The sequence below is a fragment of the Megascapheus bottae genome, chromosome X (genome assembly GCF_031878675.1).
Source record: "Megascapheus bottae isolate mThoBot1 chromosome X, mThoBot2.hap1, whole genome shotgun sequence".
Lineage (NCBI taxonomy): Eukaryota > Metazoa > Chordata > Mammalia > Rodentia > Geomyidae > Megascapheus > Megascapheus bottae.
In genome coordinates, this window is record NC_143547.1 from 67,786,949 (window position 1) to 67,810,889 (window position 23,941).

General features: G+C 45.1%; 2 protein-coding genes and 1 long non-coding RNA gene across 3 annotated transcripts; all 3 read right to left on the bottom strand.

The window, feature by feature from the left end:
- Positions 1 to 1,760: 1,760 nt before the first annotated feature.
- LOC150041242 (nuclear RNA export factor 2-like) lies at positions 1,761 to 8,168 on the bottom strand. Its single transcript, XM_090327147.1, has 18 exons — positions 8,089 to 8,168; positions 7,867 to 8,020; positions 7,224 to 7,307; positions 7,010 to 7,114; positions 6,808 to 6,888; positions 6,617 to 6,686; positions 6,374 to 6,462; positions 6,137 to 6,244; positions 5,854 to 5,963; positions 4,586 to 4,622; positions 4,147 to 4,215; positions 3,986 to 4,041; positions 3,720 to 3,827; positions 3,515 to 3,573; positions 3,288 to 3,403; positions 3,152 to 3,194; positions 2,505 to 2,580; positions 1,761 to 1,935 (listed from the first exon to the last, which is right to left on the bottom strand). The coding sequence occupies exons 1-18, from the start codon at positions 8,166 to 8,168 to the stop codon at positions 1,761 to 1,763; spliced, it is 1,620 nt and encodes a 539-aa protein (XP_090183273.1).
- A 78-nt stretch (positions 8,169 to 8,246) lies between these two features.
- Positions 8,247 to 12,435, bottom strand: LOC150041243 (uncharacterized). Its single transcript, XR_016533861.1, has 3 exons — positions 12,346 to 12,435; positions 10,284 to 10,370; positions 8,247 to 8,370 (listed from the first exon to the last, which is right to left on the bottom strand). It is a non-coding gene; the product is annotated as an uncharacterized LOC150041243 (long non-coding RNA).
- A 2,862-nt stretch (positions 12,436 to 15,297) lies between these two features.
- Positions 15,298 to 17,895, bottom strand: LOC150041244 (melanoma antigen preferentially expressed in tumors-like). The gene is made up of 3 exons (XM_090327148.1): positions 17,606 to 17,895; positions 16,585 to 17,166; positions 15,298 to 15,811 (listed from the first exon to the last, which is right to left on the bottom strand). Exons 1-3 carry the CDS (start codon positions 17,893 to 17,895, stop codon positions 15,298 to 15,300), a joined length of 1,386 nt encoding a protein of 461 aa, XP_090183274.1.
- Between the last annotated feature and the right edge of the window lie 6,046 nt (positions 17,896 to 23,941).

A 23,941-nucleotide genomic window follows, 5' to 3' on the forward strand; every position in this document is an offset into this window, starting at 1 on the left:
AGTCAAGTGTTCATTGTAGCACTGTTTACCATAGCAAAGATATGGAACCAGCCCAGATGTCCCTCAATTGATGAGTGGATCAACAAGATGTGGTATTTATACACAATGGAATTCTATGCTGCTGTCAGAAAGAACGACATCACCTCATTTGTAAGGAAATGGAAAGACTTAGAAAAAATCATATTAAGTAAGCCAGACTCAAAGGAACATAGGCTCAATGGTTTCTCTCATTTGTCGTAATCAGTAGAAACCTTGGGCTCTCCTAGAGGAGATTTACAATTGAACAAAATCTAGATACATAAGGCCATATAGTATGATGCTAAATGTAAGGACCTCCAGGATATAGAAACAAAAAGCCATATAACAAGTGATTATTGTCCTTAATGTACTATGTTATCTCTCTTTTACTGTCCCTTGGTTATCTCGTATTGATACATTATTTCACCTTGTTATCTGATATATTTTATATATCAAATTCATAGGGAAGGGGAGAAATCAAGATGAGTGAGGGGGGAGGGACATGGGGACCATGACATGAGAAAGGGTACGGATGTTTGTGAAATAACGCACCTTCTATCTGGTGAATATAATGTAACCCTTCGATTAATTACAATAAAAAAATCTAAATAAAAAAAAACATGGAAAAGAAAAGCAAGTCAAGAAGGGCCTAGAGGCATGGCCTCAAGTGGCACAACACCTGCCCAGCAAGTGTGAGTTCCGGTGTTCAAATCCCCACACTGTCAGAAATTTAAAAAAAAATATATAAATAAAAACATGAAGAATTTACAGTCATAAAAGAAGTGTGTTCAAATGAGCGAAGGAGCTTAACATATACCAGATTTCAAAAGATGCTCAAGGAAATAACAAAGGGGACAGATGGGAGTGTAAAAACAAGCAAAAAAAATCCCAATTGTTTTGTAGACTGAGATATAAGGCCTAGTCCGTGGTTTCCTGATATATAGCCATCCCACCTATCTGGTTGCAAGACAGCGTTATCGCCTCAAAACTCACAACTGGTCCACTGTTAGAGCGCACTCGGCTGGTGTCCTCACACTTCCCTACGACTCTGCAAACTCTGAACCTGCCTTCAGTCTCTATGAGCTTAACTCTTTCTCACAATTTTGTAAAAAATGCAATCATTCGCTATTTGGTCACTGGTGACTGGCTTCATTCAGCACAATGCTGTCAAGGTTTACTGGGTGAACAAGAAATCGTTTTTGGGTTTTCTTGTTTGTTTCTGTTTTGCTTCCCCCCCCCCCCATTTACTTGGGCCTTCTCCAAAATTTCTCAGCCACATTTCTGCAGATTCAGAGGATAGGATCGGCTTCTTCTGTTATATTTGTCCTTAAGTGTTTTATTCTTCCTGATGCTTTTGTAAACTGACTTGTTTACTTCACTGTTGGACTGCTAAGTCCAAGTACACAGAAGCAGAAACCATTTTCCGACATTGCTCTCTTATTCCACAACTATACTTAGCTTGGTTATTAGTTCTCCTGGTTTGTTGTGATAGATTCTTTATAGATTATACACAGAGAAGGTAATGTTACTCGCATGCTACATTATTTCAAACTTCTTAACGTATGCAGATGCAGGTACAAAAGTATGCACACGGGTAGCATCGTTTTTCTCATGCCTGCCCTTGAAAAGGGAAAAGCGAATATATCCACCCAGACTCTTTGCTAAATCCCCTGGGAATTCCCATTATTTGCCATGCTGTGGTCTGAACTGCCCCTCCCTCTATTCAGATGTATACACAACACTCACTTCTCAGACCAATCGAGTTTCATCCCAGACTGGATGGAGAACGACTGCACCATTTCACATTGCACTGGAGAGAGGGTGGGCCTTGGGTCGGGACCCACATGGGAGGTGAAGGTGCCTGAGACCTCGGAGGCCGTGTCTCTCACAAACAGCTGGTCATTCATGATGCACAGACTGGAAGAAAAACAAGTCTCTGAGACCAAGGGACAGGCAGGCAGCTGACAGCCCACCCCGGTCCCCCAATCCTCTGCCCCAAACCGGATCCTTTTAACCACTGCCACTCACAGAGACAGGTTCGTTCCTTCTCCCTGTTTTACACGCTAACAAGACCACTTGGCTGTTTGGTATCCAGAGAGCCCACCCCGGGAGGGATTGTCAGGTTGAAAGGGTTTGCAGATGTAATCCCAATGCATGCATCCTACAGAGAGGCCCAAATGTCCAGGATACTCTTGTTCCGATTCATAGTGGAGGAATGAGCCACAGAAAAGTCCAGTGATTTGCCCAGGGTGACGGTGAGTGAGTACTGGGGCTGGGAAGAGAACTAGTTTGTTTGTGTGCCAAACTCCAGAACCCCTTCTCCACCACTAGGCGAGACTGATCCCTGGATCTACCTCTTGACCAGCCCCCAATAGAATACCCCGAGGACAGTGCGGTGCCACTACAATCCCACTCCTCTGACCCCAGGCTGGGATGGATGCTCCCACTCACGACACGACACGACACGACACGTTAGGGATACTTGCTTTGTACCACTGCCGGGGACAGCAACGAAGGTCCGGGTGAAGGCACGGACAGAGTTCTGTGAATTTCCTCCTGCTTCTAGGACAACGATACCCCTCCCCTTAGAACTGCACATTCTCGACAGAGGCACACAGTATTCCCCAGCCGAGTGGGGACAGGTCTGGATAGTTGCTATAACTTGCATGCAGCAGGGCATGGTGGGAATTGTAAGGCAAAATTAGGAATCGTCTGCTACTGGTGATGGGGCCCCTATGGCCTCTCAGGACCAGTCGGGGGAGAAAGCAAACAAACACAAAGTCCAATACACACTTGAACAGTTCCCATTTCTCATCTGCCAGAGAGATGGATTTTTCACTAGGGGAAATGGAGAGGTTGAGGAACTGAACAGGGTCCAAGGACACAGAACAAGGAACTGGGGTAGAGCCCATGGCCCTAATGCCTAAGCGATGAGGCAGGCAAGCATGGACCTACGTCAGACCTGAATGGTGTATGGGCAGGGTTGGGGCAGCAGGAGGAGATTGGAGGGGCAAGAATAAGGGAGAAAGGCACAGAATCTGGGAAGCCTGCAGGGCCATGGGTGGGGAGGTGCTGGCCCAGGGGAGGGAGCCTTCAGAAGGGGATCTGGAGAAGGAACGCCATAGACACTGACCTTCCCTGAACAGCCCATTGACAGAGAAGCAGATCATCTTTCCCTGAAAGGGAAAAACACAGGAGCTCAGGATCCCTCTTAACTTCCCACCCAACTCCAGCTCTCTGGGACTGTGGGAAAGGAGGAAGTTGCTCACTGTCTGGAAGCACATGTCCATCATAAATGAACCGAGATCATGCTGGGTTTTAGGCAACAAACAGAGGGCGTCCACAATGTCATGTTTCTTCTGTTTCAGCAGCTTCCTCTGCACGTCTGTAGAGAAGAAGCAGGGGCCGTGGGACTGCCATACCCTGACCCCTGGCCCCTGAGACTGTCCCCTTCTCGCTCCCTTTCCCTGCCCAGCCTTCCCCATCACACAATTACAGGGATCCTTAAGAGTGTTCAAATTCTGGTTGTGCTTGAAATACTCGATCAAGCAGCTCCTAGGAGATAAACAGAAAAAAAGAAAAAAGAACGAAGGAAAAAAAAAAAAAGGAACAAGAGGTTGGTGGTCCAGCCAGTGCAGTGTCCCAGTAGCTGGGACTGCAACCTGTGTGGCTGCATCCAGAGTCAGAGCTGCGATACTCACGATCCTATGTCGCTGGCACTGGCAGGGACAGACACAGAGAAGCAGGCCTCATCATGGTAAGCACCGAGGAGATCATGGCGATTTCCATTGTCAAAGACAGAGTAATACCTGCCGGAGGAGGGTAGGTGGCGTGGGGGCAACGGGGACAGGCACTTGCTGTGGCCTGAAACCCAGATGAGACCCAGTGCTTCCCATGATCAGGCCTGGGCCGAGGTGGCCCAGGGCCTCTGCCCAGCTCTCGTCCTCACTGTTCCCGGGGCACTCACTCCTTCAGGAACTGCAGTACTCTCTCCCTCAGCCCCTCATCTTCTTCATCCCCTTGCTGGAATAAAAAGTGATTTAAATGATGTAGCTTGAAAAAGCCACCCCCTCCCCACTCCCGCCCAGGGGACAAGCATCATCCACATCTCTTGGTCCTCTTCCTCACCCTGCTGGGGTTCATCAACCAGTGACCTTCAGCACCAGGGCCAGCTGGTGGGTCAAACTGCTGGCCATCCTGAGGAAGATAAGAGAAGGTCTACAGCGCATGCCAGAGGGCCACACAGGGAGGAGAAGTGGCCCAAGGGGGAAATGGAAACAGTGGCCAGAGTTCGGCACAGGTGGGACTCCAGTGGGTGGCGGAATTCTGGGGTTCCCGGAACTCTCTACCCAGTGTGTTACAGGCAACCTGCGTGTGCACGTGAGCCTCTGTGAGAGCACTCACGGAAACGTGCTTCCCCAGGGAGAATACTCACATCTGTTTCCGGCGTGCATACCATCCAAAACGGATGATGGGGTGATGGAACCGTGTAGCCGAGAATAAAAGCAAAAGGCTTGCGGGCATATGTGGGGAGAAACTAGACAGGGTGATGGACGTAGGTACTTACCAGCCACAACAACTGGGGGAAGTAAGTGTGGACGGCCCTGTCGAAAAACCAAAAACCAAAAATCAAAGTGGAGTGGCAGACAGTTGGAAGTTAGGTTCTTTTCTCTTTGTCTTTTTCCCACTGGCTCTCCTTCCTGCTCTCCTCCTGCTCCTTCTGGCTGGGTTCTGCACTGACACAGCTCTAATCCGGGGCCATGGGAAGCCAAAGTGGGAGCCCAGGCTCCTGGGCCTCTACCTCCACCCTGTTTCCGGTCTTCTCCTCTCCTTCCTCTCCTCTGAGCCCACACAGAAGGCTCCGCAGGGAGCAGGGAATGGAGTGAGAACCCAGGGCACTGCTCTGCCTCTTCACTGAGTGTCCAGCATTCTGCAGGGAATGGCCTAGCTAGACAGGCTAGCTGAGTGAGGCAGGGCCCAAGATTCGGTGAGGGAAGGAGGTAGGGAAGGGATTCTAGCCAGGAGACATATGGCAGAGGAGTGGGGGTGTACACAGACACTGATGATGACAAAGAAGAAAGTGGGAAGGGCAAAGAGACAAAGGAAAGGGGGAAGGGGATGGGAATGCCAAGGGGAAAGGGAAGGGGAAGGGAAGGAAAGGGAAAGGGAGCAATGCCCCTCCTTCTCTCCCCCCTCCCCGCCACCCCCTTCCCCCAACTCTGACGTTGAAGCACCCACTGAGCTGGGCATAGGATCTGGAACTTCCTCCAAGTCAGACTTGGTTCCACACACAGGTCTCTGTATACTCGTGCCTCTGTTGGGGTTGTATCTTGCCCACAAGCCACACTAGTCCTGGGTTACCCAGGTTCTTCGGGAGCAGGCAGGATGTGGTGACATGCAGTAAGGGGGTGAGTAAGAGGGCAATGGCAATGCTTATGAGAGGTCTGCCCTTCCATTCTCATGCTCCTCTGCCCTCTGCCTTCCACACCTGCTTTGGGAAGCCACCTACCTGCCCACTTCTGGATCCTTGATCTAGGGAGCCCAGGTTTTCTCCCCAAGGAGGGCACAGTTGCCAGCGAGGGCCCAGACGGAGAGTTCACAATAATGGCAGCCACCTTTGTGGCAGAGGGCGGGGCAGGAGAGCCCCATGTCTGGGATGGACTGGGGAACCTGTCAGGATAGGGTAGGAAGGCCAGCTTCATCTGGGTGAGGCTTGCAAATGCAAAGGTGGGCTCGGAGAGACCCCAGGCCCAGAGGGAGGAAACACAGCACCCCTGGTTCACAGGGGGCAAAGGTCCCCAGGAAGAAGGACTGGCCTTGCCAGGCATTACCGACCTTTGATAAGAGGACTGGTCTGGGAAGGTCCCACACAGTGGGTTCCCTTCTAGCCACAGCTCGTCCAGCTTCAGCCCTTTCACTTTGTTCAGCTCTAGGACGGACCTCAGCTGAGGGAGACCAAGAGGGGCCAGGTAAGCAGTCTCAGGGAAAAAAACTCCCGGGACCATGCACTCACAGTCCCCACCCTCACCCACCGACCCTTTCCCCCTGTTTCTTGCCACCGACGGATGCACACCACCACCTACCCTCAACCCCGATGTCATCTGGCTCCCCAACTCACCTGGTTTCGGGAAAGGTCCAGAAACCTGATGTCAGGGCAATAGTGAATGATGTCAGACAGGGCATCCAGCCGATAGATCTTGTTGTTGCTCAAGTTCAAATACGCCAGCTTTAGGGAAGGGAGAGTTAAGGCGATGGTTATCACCAAGAGCCCGGGACACACGGCTGCCCTGCACCTCAAAACTTCCAAGCCCATGGCTGACCCCAGCCAACAGTGGGCGCGGACCTAGAGCCTCACCTCAGGGAAATTTTCTTGAATGATCTGCACGGCGATGGACAAGCAGTGTCTTCGATTCAGGACGAAGTCGATGTCATGGTCCACCAGATCTTCAAGAAGTGTAGAAGGGCATCAGAGGGTCGAGAGGGGCCCCGAGAGCCCAGCACCAGCACAAAGCCCTCCCTGAGGTGGCGACCCTACCTCTTCCTCTCAGCCAGTTCCCTCTGCCCTCATGAACCCTAGCACTACTGCCGTCAGCCGTACCTGGGTCAAAGCGGAGCTTCTGGAGGTCCAGGGCTTGCTCTTCCACATTGTATCGTTTCTTCATGGTCAGCTAGAGAGACAGAGGCTCCTTAGGCTCTGCGTGTCGTGGGGACAAGGACATGAGAGCGTGTGGGGAAGGAGACAGAGGTGGGGCTGGGACCCGGACACACTGTGCCTTCTGTCTCTATTACCTTTATCTGCTCTATTTGTTCATCTGTAAACTTGTACCGCACCGAGTAGGGTACACAGGAAGGACCGACAAAGATGGACACCTGTGTGCAGGAGACATGGGTTCCGAGTGAGGACCTGTGAGCCCAAAGATGCCCCCCAGCCCTTGGCGCATCCGTCCTCCCTGTCCCAGGCCCAGGTACCACCAATGTCCAGAGCACATACCTTTTGGCCCTTCTCACCACAGATCTTGTAGCAGATCTCCCTCAGTGCGTCGGCAACGTTGGCACCCTCGATGAAGAACTGGGCCCAGCTTCTGTCATAGTGGAACTTTAAGGCAGAAGTAATGGTGTCAGAGGCCAAGGACCCCTGGCCAGGCCGGGCCTGGCCTGACTCCATCCCCTGTACCCACCCAGCTGTCTTCACCATCCTCTCTTACATCGACCGGGGTAAACGGCACACTGCAGTAGCTCTGGATTGAATTCATGAGCCACGTCTTGTCAAATCTTCTCCCACAGGGGATCTAGGGTCAAAGGAAAGAGCAGCCAGACAGAAGAGGTACAAAGGGCTCAACACAGAATCAGGATGGAGAACACACCCAAGCAAGTGTTCCTACCCAAGCAAGCTAGCTGGCTTTAAAGGACTAGGAATGGGGCCACTGATATGGTGATACGGTTCCTTGTTGAAAGAGTGGAAGAGAGAAAGTGGAAGGTGGAGGGCAGTGTGGTGGTGCTGGAGCTTGAGCTCAAGGCCTGGGCCCTGGCCCTGAATTTCTTTTCTCGGGGCTAAGGCTCTACCGTGTGAGCCACTGCTCTACTTTCACATTTTTCTGGTGGTTAATTTAAGACACAAAAGTCTCACAGACTTTCCTGCTGGTGAATGCTTCAAACCCTGATCCTTAGGTGTTAGCCCACTGACTAACTGAGATTACAGGATTGAGACACTGGTGCTGGCTGGTTCCTTTGCTTTTGTGCCACTGTCCTTTCGTCCAAATAGTCAACTCTTTGGATTCAATGCAACTGTCCTTCTCCTCAGTGTCAGAATGTGCCACTGTCCAATAAACACCTTGCCAAGACACCCACCTTGACCAAGAACCAGTCCTGTATCGCTCCTTTTACCATGTCCTGCTGCATCGCTTCGTCTCCAGGTTGTCTATCCTTCCCTGTAGTGTTATCCAATTGGTCTCCATTCTGACAGTTGCTTCTCCACCTCTTCTGCTGGCTGCCGTAAGGAGGGCTGGGAAACGGGGAAAAGGAAGATGTTCCTCTGTGCCAGGAAATTCTCCTGAGACTGGTTAGCCTTACCAATGCAAGACATGCAGCTCGATCTGCTCTACTGGAATATCCCCTCCCGCACCCCAACCACCATTCTCAGGTTTCTCCATGAAGGAAGACCCCAGAGTGCAACAGAGTTGCAAGGTCCGTGGTGCTGCTCCATGCAAACCAGGCTGCCTTACCGTCTGCCTTGTGGGTCATTAGGGCCCTGAAACATGTCCACTTTGGTATGATAGTCATTCCTCCTCCTGAAACCACCACGGGACGCGCTCCAACTTCTCCCTCCAGGAAAACTGCGCCTGTTTCCGTACTCTGCAGATGGGAACAACAGCACAAGTCGCAAGGTACATCCATAGCCGGGCATCAGTGGCTCATGGCTGCAATCCTAGCTGCCCAGGTGGCCGACATCTGAGAAACACGCTTTGAAGCCAGCCCGGGCACGAAAATCTGTGAGAATCTCATCACTATAAAGCTGGAAGGATAGCTATAGGTGGTGTGGTAGAGCCCTAGCCGTCGGCAAGCATCTCAGGGACAGTACCCTGGTCCTGATTTCAAGCCTCAGGACTGCCATACTCTTGTTGAGCAGGCACCACAGCATGAGGCAGGGCAAGCAGAACTGGCAAGCTGAGCCAGCCACTGGTAGCTCATGCCTTGTAAACATAGAATTCAGGAGACTGAGACTTGAGAACTGAGATGCAAAACCAGATGGTGTGGACAAACCAGGGAGAGGCCTGTATCCAGATGAATGACAAAAAAAAGCAGAACTTGGGAGGTGTGTCTCAAAAGCTAGTGTGTCAGTGTGGAACCAAAAACGCTCAGCAAGGAGGGGATGTGGCCAGGAGGGATCACTACTACACTGTTGGTGGGAGTGCAAACTCGTTCAACCACTATGGAAAGCAGTGTGGCAGTGCTCAAAAGGCTAAACATAGAACTCCCCTATGACCCAGCAATTCCACTACTTGGCATTTACCCAACCATCCAGAAACAAGGACATACTAAACCCACTAGTACAACAATGTTCATTGCAGCACTATTCACCATAGCAAAGATATGGAACCAACCTAGATGTCCCTCAGTTGATGAGTGGATCAACAAGTTGTGGTATTTGTACACAATGGAATTCTAGGCTGCTGTCAGAAAGAATGACATCGCCCCATTTGTTAGGAAATGGAAAGACTTAGAAAAAATCATATTAAGTGAAGTAAGCCAGACTCAAAGGAACTTAGGCTCAATGGTTTCCCTCATTCGTCATAATCAGTAGAAACCTTGGGCTCTACTAGCAGAGATCTGCAATAGAGCAAAATCTTGATACATAAGCCCATATAATGTGAAGCTAATTGAAAGGACCTCCAGGATATTGAAACAAAAGCCATATAATGAATGATTGTTGTCCTTAATGTACTATGTTGTCTCTCATCTCCTTTGCTTTCCCTTGGTTATCCCATATTGGTATAGTATCTCACTTTGTTATCTGATATATTGAATTTATTTGTATTTGGATATTTGAAATTTGATAGGGAAGGGGGGAAAACCAAGACGGGTGGGGGGTGTGGAGGGGAGGGAAACGGGTACCAAGACATGTGAAAGGGTATCAATGTATGTGAATTAATGCACCTTCTATCTGGCAAATATCATGTAACCCTTTTACTAATTACAATAAAAAAAATTAAAAAAAAAACGCTCAGCAAGAGCACAGAGGCCTGACATAAAGCCTGTGTACCAGTGCGCTCCCATTCGTGTACACAGACACACACACACACACACACACACACACACACACACACACACACAGTGTGCCCACCTGCCCCTCCATACCCCACCAAGGGACACAAATCTCAGCAGGCACATACCTCTACCTGTCCAAACAGGAGACAGACTTAAGTGAAAATGAGGAGAGGGATTTAGATACAACACCAGTGAGTGTGTGTTTGTGTGTGTGCTCGTGGCAGACCTGCCCCCACGGGGTGGACTAGAAAGCAGCCACACACAGGAAGCTGTCTCAGCCCAGCCTTCTCTCAGCATTTCCCACTCTAACGTCCACACTGGTAGCTGGCAGGCCATGTCACCTCTCTGGCATTACCAAATCCAATCTGTTCCTACCTGATTCTGTGGGCAGTCCAGTAGCCATACGTGCTCAGCTGATGTAGTACACGCTCCCCCAGAGACTCCTGTGGCCCATCAGCACATCACAGAAAGCAAATCCCAAAGTATGGAAAGTTATTTACCTTCATTCTTCCTTGCCCCGTACTTCTTTAGATTAGAAGACATTTCTCCTGTGGCTATTTCTTGAGCCTAGTTTTCTGGAGAACAAGCTTGCAGAAAGGAGAGAGAAATAAAGTAGATAATTTAAGCTTCCAATAATATCATGCATCACAAGCAGACATTTCTTGAACCATCAAACAAGTAATATTCTAACCCCCACAAACGTCAACACCATCTTGCTTTTTTTCTCAACTTGAGATTTTCCAACACCTCTTTGCCTACAAAGCAAGACCATCCCCAATGGTTGTAGGTGACTAAAAACAAACAAACAAACAAAAAAACCCCACCATCACCACCAACAAAAAACGTTGAGTGCATTTACCAAACTTTTTGACACGAGGAATAGGAGAGAGGCTTTAGGAATGAATGCAAGAAGAAATGATGAGAAAATCAGTGGTGATTCACAAATATTTTATGAAGGGACTCCTTTCACAGGCCTTAAACAGAAATGGATAATCATCCCACAGTGAAATGCACTGTGACACTTTACAAGTTCAAAATAAACAGAAGAAATTCCAAAACACAGCTTCATAGGTCGTTTGTTATTTGCTTCACTTAGTTATGCATTTACATTTACTCCTTTCTGTTTATTTGCTCACTTGTTAATGCCAGCACTGAGGTTTGATTATATGGCCTGAGTGCTATGCCTTAGCTTTTTGCTCCAGACTAGCACTGCATCCTGCAGCCACAGTTCCATTTCTGGCTTTCTGGTTGTTATTTGTAGCTAAGAGCAGCAGACTTTAGGCAAAAAGCTGGGGACAAAGCCCAGACAAGAGTTTAAGACCCATGATAAAGCAAAAGAAAAGAACCACACACACACTCCCCAAAACAACTACCTCAGAGTGAGCAACTAACCCGCAGAAAACCACAACAGTAGATCAATGCCCAGAATCTGACTTTAAGCCTGGAGATAGAAAAATAAAATAACAAAAAACCCCCAAGCAAAAAAAACCCTAATTTAAAAAAAATGCTAAAGAATGAAAACACCTCTGAGCCACCAACTAAGCACTAGAAACCAGAACAGTGGGTGCTGTGGTTCAAGGTGGTAGAATGCCAGCCCTCCCACGTGGACTGAAAAAAGCTTGAGAAAACTGTCCAGAACACGAACGAGTTCAAGCGCAGTGACAGACCAAAAGAAAACATGAATACACATACACACACACACACACACACACACACACACACACACACACACAATGTCCCCAGACACATAAACTAACCATCAGATATCAGGACCGTGGCACTGTGACTCACGCTGGTATAGCACCAGCCTTGATCAAAAAAGCTTGGGGACAATGCCCAGATCACGAGTTCAAACCCCAGAAAAAAAAAAAAAACAAAAAAAACCCCACAAAATAGAACCCCACCTCAGAGCCAGCAACTAAGCACCAGAAACCCAGAACAGTGTTGCCAACTTTGAATAAAAAAAGCCTTGGTTCAAGGCCCAGGTCCTGAGTTCAAGCCCTGAGACAGACTCCCCCCCCCCCCCCCCGCCCCATACACCCACCACCTCTCAAAACCCCTTTGAGTCAGTTCTGGGCATTTTGTGCTGCAAAGACTTCAGGGGGAGGAGAAAGACAGCCCCTGTGTCTTCTAGATCCCTGCCGTGGAGTAGCGGCCACTGAGGGTGGGGACCGTGAACCCGGCCCCTCCGCCGCCACCTCCCCGGTCTGAGTCCGGACGGCCGTTGGGGCCCCGGGAGCCGTTGGGGCCTACAGTCAGCTCGGGGACATGTGCGCACATACACGGGCCCACAGCAACACTCAAGCCTGGATTCCTCGGCCCAGCGCCCACCTGTGGCTCGGACCCTTCCGGACACTTCGAAACCCGGCTCCGAGGACTCCACAAGGGCTACTTGTGGGCTGCGCTCACCGGCCGCCTTCCCCTGGGAGGAGGAATCCCTGGCGCCTGAGAGCGAGTTCTCCCGCCCCCGCCCAGAAGCGGGCCCGCCACCCGCCACCCGAAATTCTCCTCCAGCCTGCACTAAAGATCTCCACGCGGAGAGCCCCGACCCTGCGACCGTACCTCAGGAGGGTTCCCGCGACTGCGTGGGTGAACACACGCACGAGCGCTCCCTCGAGCTTCTCCTCGTGACGCAGGGTCAGGGGTCGCGACCCCACGTGGTATGGGCGTCTCTCACGTGATCCCGGAAACAGCACGTGGGCACCTGTAACCCCGGAAACAGCCCTTAGCGAGGCCCAGCCGCACACAGGACCGGAAGGCCCTGTGTGTGCGGTGCGGACAGGAGCTGCATCATCGCTGTGACGTGGGCTTCTTCCGCGTCCACTGGCTCACCACGTGCTCTGGCCAGGCCGGGCCGGGGCCGGGGCGGGGCCGAGGGGACAGCGTGCTTCACCAGGGCGCTCGCCCCACCACGAGGGCCGAGTTGCCCTCTGGCTCCTGCATGTCGTAGCTGGTGATGGCGCCAGGAAGGAAGATGGGTAGGCTTCGGGCACCCACTGTGCTCTCGGGGACCCCAAGGCCAGCTGTCCCTCCCACAGCCCCCACAGAGCCACAGGGCACCGACCCCACGGGCTCAGGATGGAGCACTCCCATTACCTTCCGGTGGGGTCTGTTCACCTGCACATGCCCGCCGCTCTTACTTGCTCCCCGGTGGGCACGTGCGTGTGCAATGCACACCCCAGAAGATACACACGCTCACTCATCAGATTTGGACCAGGACGATTCTCCAGTACCACGCTGTCCCTGAGTCCTGCAGGTCTGCCCACTTTGTCCGTCTCTTCAGTGACCTTCACCCCTGCCCTGGACTCCCCTATCACACAGCCTTGAGCTTTGGTGCTCCCCACCCTTCCCATGATTTTCAGGGGTTCAGAAAATTTTAATTCGTAACTACTACATGAAACATGAATAAGTCTCCCAGTAGTCAATAAACTTTTTTTTTTTTTGCAACTGCAAAACCGATGATTTATTGCACACGCGTCACATTCGACCACATCTATGAACAGAACTAGTCCAAGATGTCCCAGGCCCGGGGCACAGGATGGTCAGGGCAGGCTTCGGCATGAGCAAGGTGGGTTATCTTTCAGACATGGTCTTGAGGCGATGGAAGTTCTAGAGCCACTGGGAAGTGGTGGCTGCAGCCCAGGAGTTCGCATCTGCGTCCCCGGCCTGTGGCATTTCTCATTTTCGCTCATATGTCCTCGATGGGTGCACAAGCTCGTTTACTTGGACCCCTGCCTCCTCTTTCTTCTTTTGCTCTTCTGCTTGCGCAATGGCTTTTTCCTCCACTTGGCTCTCATGGCGCAGTGCTTTCCAGGAAGATGGCTCTAAGGCCCACACCTATTCAAGAATTTTACAAAAGAAATCTGAGAGCCTACACAGCAAGCAATACACAGGATGACTTAATTTCCCGCCGAGTGCAAACAACATTCAAGCAAGTCTGGTTTCTGCAAGGGACAGCACCTCCAGGCGCTCCTGGAATAACCTGATCTTTGTAATCAGCCTACATCTGCTGTTTATTTACATTTTTTATGGTTGGTCGTGGGGCTTGAACTCTGGGGCCGGGCGCTGACCGTGAACTCTTCAGCTCAAGACTAGCACACCACCACTTCTGCATTGTTCTTCATTAACTGGGAATTATGCCTTGTTCCCTGCCACTGAAGATTAGGGACAGGAAGCTTTTTCTTCTGGAATTCCCTAGTCTCTGAGGCTTTGTTATTCTGTCATTTCTTGGTAGCTTGGTAAATGTGCAGCAGAACCAGTTCCCAAACGAAATGTGCCCTGTAGAGTTCCTCTACAAGAAGGCATCCCGCAGAAAACAAAACTCCTGATACTTAGGATTCCATGTGTGTGGATTTAAGCCAACAGATACAATCTGTGTTTGTGCCCTAGCGTATAGAAGTAGAGGCCCCTGCATGTATAACAATTACTCAACTTTTAGGCATAAATTTTCTTAAAAAAAAAAACCCAATAGTGTTCCTAATGGACCTTTTGTGTAGTGCTGTTTTTGAGGTGTGCATGTGGTCCTCCTGTCAGCATGGTGGCATTAAACCAGGGAGAGGACAGGGGAAGACATTTTCCAACCATCTTCCATATGTTCTTTTACTAACATTCTGCTACAGATTTTGGTCCATCAGACATAGAATTCAGAGCGTAAGGGGCCATACTTATGTGGGCAAGATAAAACTAGCACCCCACTGGAAAAAGTAAAAGATAACAGAAGAAAGTCTCAAACGATAGGTGAACTTTAATAAGAAATATCAACACAAACTCCCAGGAATAATATAACATCAATGTCAAAGCAATATAAATTGTTAATTTGCTTCTCATTGTAAGAAGGCTCTGAAATTCAATGCATTTTCACTTCAACACACTACAAATATAAAACTTATGAATGAAATCTCAGTTTAAGCCTTTTGGTTTTACATGTTTCAAAAGTTATGTGACACAGAATTGTGCTACATAAAACGTGTTGGTTTTTGTTAGACATTTACCAAAGTGAAGTCACAGTCCTGTTGCTTATGGGCTAGGAAAAGATCGGCAGCATGCAGTTTTACACTTCCACAGGTAGATGGGCATAGTTTTTCTCTTTCATTGGCAGATGGATTCTCTTAGTTATCTTAAGGCAACGCTAAAATTCAGACATCAAAATAAGCTGGAAATAATGTCTTCAATAGCCACCAGTCTATCAAAACATCTGGAAAAAATTCAATTGTCTTGACTCGTGTCTGTTCCCCAGAAGTGAGTCTGTCAGTGTTGGTAAGAACGAGATATCCCATGAATGGGTCAGCTCATATCATGTTCTCAGCGTAGTCGGCAGCAACAAGAAGGCAGATGTAGACAATAGTCAAAAGATTCATCAGATTCTTTTCTATGTTCTTTTACAGACAACAGTTTTATATCCCATTTTCCTAATGCCAATTTCATGGAACAGTAGTATTTTATATAACGTGAGAGTGGACTTCATGTTACAGTGTTTTCTAGACCCCACATCAATGATCTCTTTGTACTTGGAAATTATTCATATGAAGTGCTCCACTTCATGTCAGTACGTTGTGCTGCCCGAAGCCTTGTCCTGACTTCTGACTTCACCTCAGCCAGCTTCACTTCATCTAAACTGTCATGGAAATGCCATTGATCATAGCAATGCACAGGAATTGGATAAATCACAAGCTTCAGCTTAATCAGGACTACTAAATTCTGCAAAAGGTTCCTAAGCACAGCCATGGTGATGGGATTACAGGCCAAAGTAAGGACTCGGAGATTTGTACAGCCTCTCAATGGTGGTATGATAGCAGAGAGAATTGTATCTGTAATAAGACAGTTATTCATTTCTAGATGCTGCAGGGTACCCGCCATATTCTCCAAGAGAATCCTTAATGGTTGAAAATTTTCCCCTGACATCTGGTTGTGACTAAGATTCAATAGCCTTATATTCCTATTCTGAAGTCTCTGGGACATGGAAACCAAGTCTTTGTTAGTCAGGTCACAATAATTCAGATTCAGTGAATCCACCTCAGGTGACAGGACTCTATAGAGACAAAATTAAAAATTAGTTTAAAATAATATGCATATGGTCCAGATATGAAGTCCTGGTTTTAGCTACCTTATATAACCCTGCAATAAGTCATTTAGTAATACATTGAGATGACAGCTAACACTGAACTAAATGTATTTTGCACCCTAAAAAAGTTACTTTTTTACATGCAAAGTTGCTTTAAATTCATGTAAATACTATCAATTAGTTTACAGGGTACTGAAGAATATTACATAACAACAATTAGTATTTACAACATTGTCCATTTATGATGTAGTCCACTAAATTTGTAGAGAGATATAAAACTTATTAGACCATAGAAAATTCCATTTTACTAATCCTGAAATGAAATTTTCTCCATTTCGCTCCAAGCCTTCAAGGAAAGCCATGGAATGGCCTGACATTATTATTATAGTCACCCTGTGACTATGGTGTCACTGCTGTAATAAAAAATTTCTCCAACTGAAAATGTTCTCTTACACTGTAAGAGTCTGGAGAAGCTAAGAGGCTGTCTTTTTAACCAATATATTTTTTAGTTTCTCATAGTATTTACATTGGTTGGCTGAGTAAGTCTAGTATTATCTTTCTAATTGTGCCTTTCTTCTCATTATGAGATAGGCCTATCCTGGCCAATGCAGATTCCTAGAAGTATCCATGCTGAAGCAAAGGAAATATATGTTGCAAGCAACTCAGAATTATGCAAGAATGTTATCCTTCCTCAGTTTATGTGGTGCTTGGTAGCCCCGGCTTCCACTCCAGACCCTCACCTGAGTACTTTATGCAGGTGGTTTTTCAGGGGGAAGTAAGATAAGAAGAGCTCCTGGAGGTCTTCCATCCGGCTAAGATGGGAGAGAAACATTTTGAAAGGTTTCCTCTTATAAGATCGAAATTTAATTTTATATAGATTAAGGCTACTAAGGTGGATCATTCCAGGTATAATCATGCAGACTTCACTCAGGGAAGCTTCATCCACTCCCAAGTGATCAATGCACATGGTATCCAAAAGCTTCTGCACCTTTTTGTAATCCATTATATTCTCAACCTGCAAATATCGACAGCAGATGTGCAGAGATCCCGAACTGTGCCCAACTTTATTATACAGAAGAGAAATAAAATGCTTTGACATCCAGGCACTATCAATATATAGGTCCACTAATACTTCCATTGCTATTCCAGAAGGTTGATCCTGCAAATTTGCAACTCCATCATTGGCTTCTTGTTTGTTCCTGATACATTTCTTAGAAAAAGCACAAGCCTCATAACAGAAAGGAAATCTGTTTGACATTCCAGAACATGTGGTCATGCAATCTGCATTCTGCCTTAAATCTAGAATCCTCAGTTTGGGCACACTGTAGGAGAAGGAATAAACAACATATATGAGAGGTAGTAGGCTTCATGGAAACCAGAAGAATCAATAATGAAAAGATGGAACAAAATATTCTATTCCTGGGTTTTACCACAAATGTCCCTCAATAAATCTTTCTCATAAAATCACACAATTTCTGTTAATTGTTCTACCCTCTATTCTTATGTAGTCTTCCCCAGTATTAGTGCTCATGTCCCTCTTTTTTACGTAACAATATCCATTATAGAACTTCATCAGTTGAACCTTCCGTCACAACAAGTCTACATCATATTGGTAAAATATTTTCCTTAAGGCAACCACAAATGTGGCACCCATAGATCTTGAACATTATCACTCACCTATGGACACTTATGACTCCTCTCCTGAACAAGGTATCAGCATAATATATGGACTTATCATGTCTATATTATGTGAAGTCTTACCGAGAAGAAGAGTTGAGAATAGGAAGGAACTGAAGACCATCAAGCATGGCTTCCAAGATGTCAGAATATGGCTCTGGCAAGTGCAAGGCCCCAACATGGAGACAAGGAAAGGGCCAAGTACTTACTACTGCCTTCAGTATATTCTTATGTGCACCAGAGAAGGCAGCATTGAATAATGGAATAAAAAGTTCTTGTGGTATCTCCTCGACGGCACGTAATGCTACAGACTCATTTTTCACCACTGTCTGTATAGCAAGGTCAAGCAGTGTTCCTGGGTTCTTTGGATCCATATTAATACACCTGTACCAGGGTGAGAAACATTTAGAAATCTGGAGAAGATAACCACAAAAAATATTAACTAAAGTACATGCCAAACTATACAGCAGTCTCTAGAAATTATCCCATAACTGTGTGGGAATTGAATAAAATCATTAGCTGCAAAGCTGGAAAACTGTTTTGGTATTGTCTAATACAAATCTAAACTTCAGAACATAAAGATATCATACAATACAAACAAAATCAGAATTTAATAAAAGTTGCAAATAACAATAAACATTTCTGGAATGAAGATAAAGAGATGTCTAACAGAAAAAATAAGCTAAGCATCACTACTAATTAAAGAAATACACATTAAAACTACTGTATGATACCACCTTGTACCAAATAGATAATCATTTTCCAAAAGGAGAGTCAGACCAGACATCATGGTTAATGTTTGTGATTCAAGCTACTTGGGAGGAACAGAGGGCAAATGCTCAAGGCCAGTTAAAACAATTAGCTAAAGAAATGGTTCAAATTTAAAATCTCACCTATGCAAGAGGTAGAAGTAGGAGATTCAATGTCTGTGGTCAATCTGACACAAAATATGTATGAGCCGATCTGAAAAAGAAGGCAAGGAAAAAGTTTTGGGATGTGGTTCAAATGTAAAAAATACAAGGCCCTGAGTTCAAAAGTCTTTAGTGTAAAAATAATGTAAAAAAAGTGGAGCAACATACGTTGCTGATGAGAAATCAAAATGGTAGAGCTGGTTGGACAGGTTTACATGCCACCAACAGTGTAGTAGCATTCCCTTATGGCCACATCCCCACCAACATCCAAGTATTCCTGATGAATGCCATTGAAGGTGGAATCTCAATGTTGTGATTTGCATTTCTTTTTGGCCAATGATGTTGAACATTTTGTCATGTGTCTAATGGCCATTCTTATTTCTTCTCTGACGTGTCTATGCCCTTAGCCCACTTATTAATAGGGCTATGGTTTCTCTGAGGATTTGCTTTTGGGGGTTTAATTTTTTGAGCTCTTAAGTATATATTAGATATGAAGCCCTTGTCTGATACATAGCTAGTAAAGATTTTCTCCTATCTGTGGGATTTTTATCTTTCTAACTATGACCCAACCATTCTGGAAAGCATTATGGAGGTTCCTCAAAAGACTAAACATAGAGCTTCCTTATGACCCAGCAATACCACTCCTGGGCATTTACCCAAATAGCCACAAACCATCCTACACTATAGCCACCAGCACAGCCATTTTCATTGCAGCATTATTTGCCATAGTTAAGATATGGAACCAACCCAGTTTCCCCTCAGTGAATGAATAGATCAAGAAAATGTACACACAATGGATCCAGTTCGATGCTTTCATCAGAAAGAATGGCATTGCCCATTTATAAGGAAATGATGGATAGCAAAAGACAATTACACTTGGACATGAGTAATTAGACAGCAATCTAAGCATTTGCACAGTCAGAACAAAGGAGGATAGTCTTATGAAAGTATCACAATGACTCAATAGCTGTGAGCATATGCTCATATAAAATGATGATCAAAATGAACTTCATGAAATGGAAACAAGAGGTTTTTTATTGGACTCTTTTGTTATTTCTTTTTTCTTTTTTTAAAATCCCATTTAGTTTATTCCCCTTTGTAACTGTTTTTGATTTCCATGCTCTTTATCTTGTATATAAGTTTATCTGATTTGGAGAGGAGGAGAATCACAGAAATGATCTTTGTCCCACAGAAATGGTGGTACAAAGGATAAACCAATTCAGTAGTGATTCTCATTAGACACTATGTTGGAAATGAACTTTGCAAAGGGACAAGGGGGTCCAGAGCGTGAAAAGTGAGAAAAATGAAGGAGGAACACTGTTCAAAAACAATTGTCTTCATTACCTGACTTATATAATTGTAACTGCTCTGTACATTACCTTTATAATAAAAATTAAATTAAAAATAGTAGAGCTGAGGATACGTTTGGTGATTTCTGTGTGTGTGTGTGTGTGTGTGTGTGTGTGTGTGTGTGTGTGTGTGTATGTGTGTGTTGACTGTGGGACTGGAGATCTGGGCCTGGACATTGTCCCTGAGCTCTTCAGCTCAAGGTTACCACCCTACCCCTTGAGCCACAGCCCCACTTCTCATTTTCTAGTGGTTAATTGGAGATAGGAATCTCACATTCTTTATTGCCGGGGCTGGCTTCAAACCAAGATCCTCAGTTCTCACCTCCTGAGTAGCTAGGATTACAGGTGTAAGCCACCACATCTGGCTATGTTTGGTGATTTCTAAAAAGTTAAACATAGGGGCTAGGAATATGTCTTAGTGCTTGCCTAGCATGATTGAAGCCCTGGGTTCAATTTCTTAGTACCTCACAAACAGAAAGAGCCAGAAATGGTGCTGTGGCTCAAGTGGTAGACAGCTAACCTTGAGACAAAGCAGCTCAGGGACAGTGCTCAGGCTCAGAGTTTAAGTCCCAAGGCTGACAAAAAAGTTAAATGTAGATACCCATTCTCACAGCAATCCCACCTCTCTATATGCCCAAGAAAAATGAAAATATGCATGAGCTAGCATTTTCATCATTGTTTATGATTCATAAGTGTTTAATGAGCAAAGAAGCAGTGTTATACCTACATCAAAACAAAAAACAAACAAAAAAAAGAAAACAAAGGGCCGGGCACTGGAGGTCCATGCCTGTAATTCTAGCTATTCAGGAAGCTGAGATCTGAAGATAATGATTGAAAGCTAGCCCAGGTAGGAAATCCACAAGACGCATCTTAATCTCCAAAAAGTTGGAAGTAGAGATGCAGCTGTAGTGGTGAAGCACTAGCCATGAGCAAAAAAAAAACCCACAAAATATGCGATGGATTTTTTTTTGCCAGTCCTAGGGCTTGAACTCAGGATCTGAGCACTGGCTTTGAGCTTTCTCAAATCATTCACTCTACCATTTGAGCCACAGTACGACTTCCAGCTTTTTCTGTGTATGTGGTACTGAGAAATCAAACGTAGGGCTTCGTGCATGCTAGGCAAGCAAGCACACTACCACAAGGCCACACAGCCGGGCTCATGAAATGGATTTTTTTTAAGATTAGCATTCAAGATAATGCTAATTGCACCTTATTTGCCAAGAACTGTGATTCTCTTATCTGCAGCCAAGATCAAACCTCCTTGTAAGAAACGGATTGCTTCTCAGGAAGGAAAGATACTTTCACCCAACTACTACAAAAGGATACTGAATTCCATTGCAAAGTTTATAGGACATGCCACTTCACAAAGTCTGCACATACCTCTGTATTTACAGACAGCTTTGTTGAGAAGTTCACTTGTAGACATGCCTGAAACCTTGATTAACAAAACTTCTGGGACATTTCAAATACTTACTACCAATGTTACTCCAATGTGATATCTTCTTCCCTGACAAGTTCACATGAAAAAGATGTCAATAATCCTAAAGCTAAATAAAAATACAATGCAATTTCAAAACTACCTGACACCATTTACTCAGACAACTAGATGATAATTCTCACAGTTTTATGTATACCCATACATTACATATAAATATGGAAGGCTATGAAGTAAGAGGAGACAAAGGAGGAGGGACTTAAGATACTGGACTTTAAAGTAAGTAAGAAAGCAATTTAAAAACATGTGCATGCTCATCTTTGCAATGTAAGTATATAAAATATTGCACAGGAAGATGGAGAGAATGAATATGCCTAAACTTAAAGGAAAGAGGATGAAAGAAATGGAAACAGCTAGGAAAAGGATTGACAGAATGAAAAGGGGAGTAATATTTCTTTCAATGCATGTTTATATACAACTTTGATTCTCTGAGTTACAAATATCTAAACCAACAGTTTAAGGCTTTTTCTATATCTGCAGGTCCTGCTCCTATGGGTTCAACCCACTTCCTATGGAAATACTAGGGGAAAATTGTGTGCTGAACATGTATAGCTTTTATTTGTCATTGTCTCCCAAACAATACAAAGTAAGAACTATTTATGTAGCACTTACACTGTGTCACTTGCTAGAAAAAGATGTAGATACCAGGCAAAGCATCTCACATATGTAACCAGCTGATAGGAGGCAAGGATTGTGAAGACTGTGGGTGAGGATTAGACTTTACAAAATATTATTGAGACTCCATATCAACAAACAGGTAGTGCAGTGTTTAATCCTGGCTACATGTGAGGCAGGGATAAGAAGCATCATGGTCTAAAGATGGCCTAGTGAAAAAAGAAAAACAGATCGCCTAGTGAACAACACAAGACACTGTATAAAAATAACTAAATCTATTAGGGCTGGGGTAAGGGCTGAAGTAGTATAACATATGTCTAACAAGTAAAGGCCCTGAGTTAAAATTGAAGAAGTGGAGCAAAAAAAATAAAGAAAGAAAATCTACAGATTATTTGGAATACATAGTTTTGACCATGTGTGATAAAGTTAATGATAAATTTAAAAATGCATACATTTCTAAAACAAAAAACTTGAAATTCCTTAGCACTCACCTCATAGTTTAACAGATGTGGAGATTTGTCAGGTACATATTGTCTTCAGTTTTGTTTAAATTATTATGTGAACTTTGAATCTTGTCATGCCCATACTTGTTCTAATATATCTCCCCCCAAACAAATTGTTGTCTCCAAAGCTAGATAAAAAGTTATGACATTTTTCCTAAGACAAAAATTTGTGTGCCTAATATACATGACAAAGTAAAATATTTAGATGTTTTCAGTAGAAGGTATGTAGAATTTAAGGGAAAACTCAAGAATCTACAACATAGTAGTGGAATCTATTCATCCTGAACATTTGTAGTTTTCTCAACAGTGGTATCTTTAAAACTATATATCTATGAGAAAACTATATACCTACCAGGAATCTGCATTATAGAAGAATATGTGAACATGTGTGAAAATAATTAACCATTTAATATAAGGAACTTGCATACACATGGATTTCTGAATAAAAATTTAGACTGAGGGTCCTTGAACTAGTTCTCTGTGGAAAAAAAATCAGAGAGGGGAAAGACTCAAAGTCAAAGAACAATAATAAAATAAGTATTTATGTCAAGTGAGTTTCAAAAATAGTGTTTTAACCATATTCTCTAAGATTAAAGAACAAACTGTGCATAATAGTTAAATTCTAGTTTTACTTGTATTTTTGGTTTCTAAATAGAAAGCCACTTTATGTATACAGCTGGTAGGATTGAACAAATGGGTAAGTATATATGAAAAACTGACACCAAGGTATTGTCATTCTCCAGGTAAGGGAATGGGAATTCTTTTCAGCAATAATTTTAAGCAGGGGACATAGCTCAGTGGTAAAGTGCTTTCCTAGCATACATAAGGCCCTGGATTTGATTCCCAGAGCCCAAGGAAACAAAGAATAAAAACATCTTGTGTAACACAGATATAGCTTAGAAAACATATAGGGGATGGGCCGGGAGTTTGGCCTAGTGGTAGAGTGTTTGCCTAGCATGCACAAAGACCCGAGTTCAATTCCTTGGTACCACATACATAGAAAAAAGCAGGAAGTGGTTCTGTGGCTCAAGTGGTATAGCTCTAGCCTTGAGAAAGCCCAAGGACAATGCTCAGGCCCTGAGTTTAAGCCAGGACTGGCCAAAAAAAGAAAAGAAAACATATAGGGGAAAAACTGCAAAGGATAAATTTGAACATCTATGGCACCAGAAATTAAATGGGCCAAAAACATAGAGTCATATTGAAAGATCACAAAACTTACAGACAGAACTTTCAGAGAAAAAAGCTAGAACATTTTAAGAAAAAAAAAGAATTCATTTCTTATGATTACTCATGATTTCATTTTATATAAATGCAATGGCTTGATAGCTTATAGGCAGAATGATGAGTAGTCTATTCTCTCCAGAGCAGTTTTCAGGGTTCTGTTTCCTCTCCCAATTCTCCTGTGCACTCAGAAAAATCCACTAGGCTAGGAAATTTGCTGCCGTCATTATACAAATAGCAAATTCCGGATCAAGAATGTAGCTGCCTAGCTCACAAGCAATGAAGCCTGATGTAGTCAGCAGAAGTCCCAGAAGTGCAATGAAAAG

What these genes read in the sequence shown, in the direction of transcription:
- LOC150041244 (XM_090327148.1), bottom strand. Translation starts at nt 17,895, where the DNA reads ATGGATCCAAAGAACCCAGGAACACTGCTTGACCTTGCTATACAGACA. An exon ending in ATTCTCAACTCTTCTTCTCG is followed by an intron (nt 17,167 to 17,605) that starts GTAAGACTTCAC and finishes CTTCTCCTACAG; the next exon opens with TGTGCCCAAACTGAGGATTC. An exon ending in CACCTGCATAAAGTACTCAG is followed by an intron (nt 15,812 to 16,584) that starts GTGAGGGTCTGG and finishes TTGTCTCTATAG; the next exon opens with AGTCCTGTCACCTGAGGTGG.
- LOC150041242 (XM_090327147.1), bottom strand. Translation starts at nt 8,168, where the DNA reads ATGGAGAAACCTGAGAATGGTGGTTGGGGTGCGGGAGGGGATATTCCA. An exon ending in TGCCGTTTACCCCGGTCGAT is followed by an intron (nt 7,115 to 7,223) that starts GTAAGAGAGGAT and finishes TCTGCCTTAAAG; the next exon opens with TTCCACTATGACAGAAGCTG. An exon ending in TGGACATGTGCTTCCAGACA is followed by an intron (nt 3,195 to 3,287) that starts GTGAGCAACTTC and finishes TTTCCCTTTCAG; the next exon opens with GGAAAGATGATCTGCTTCTC.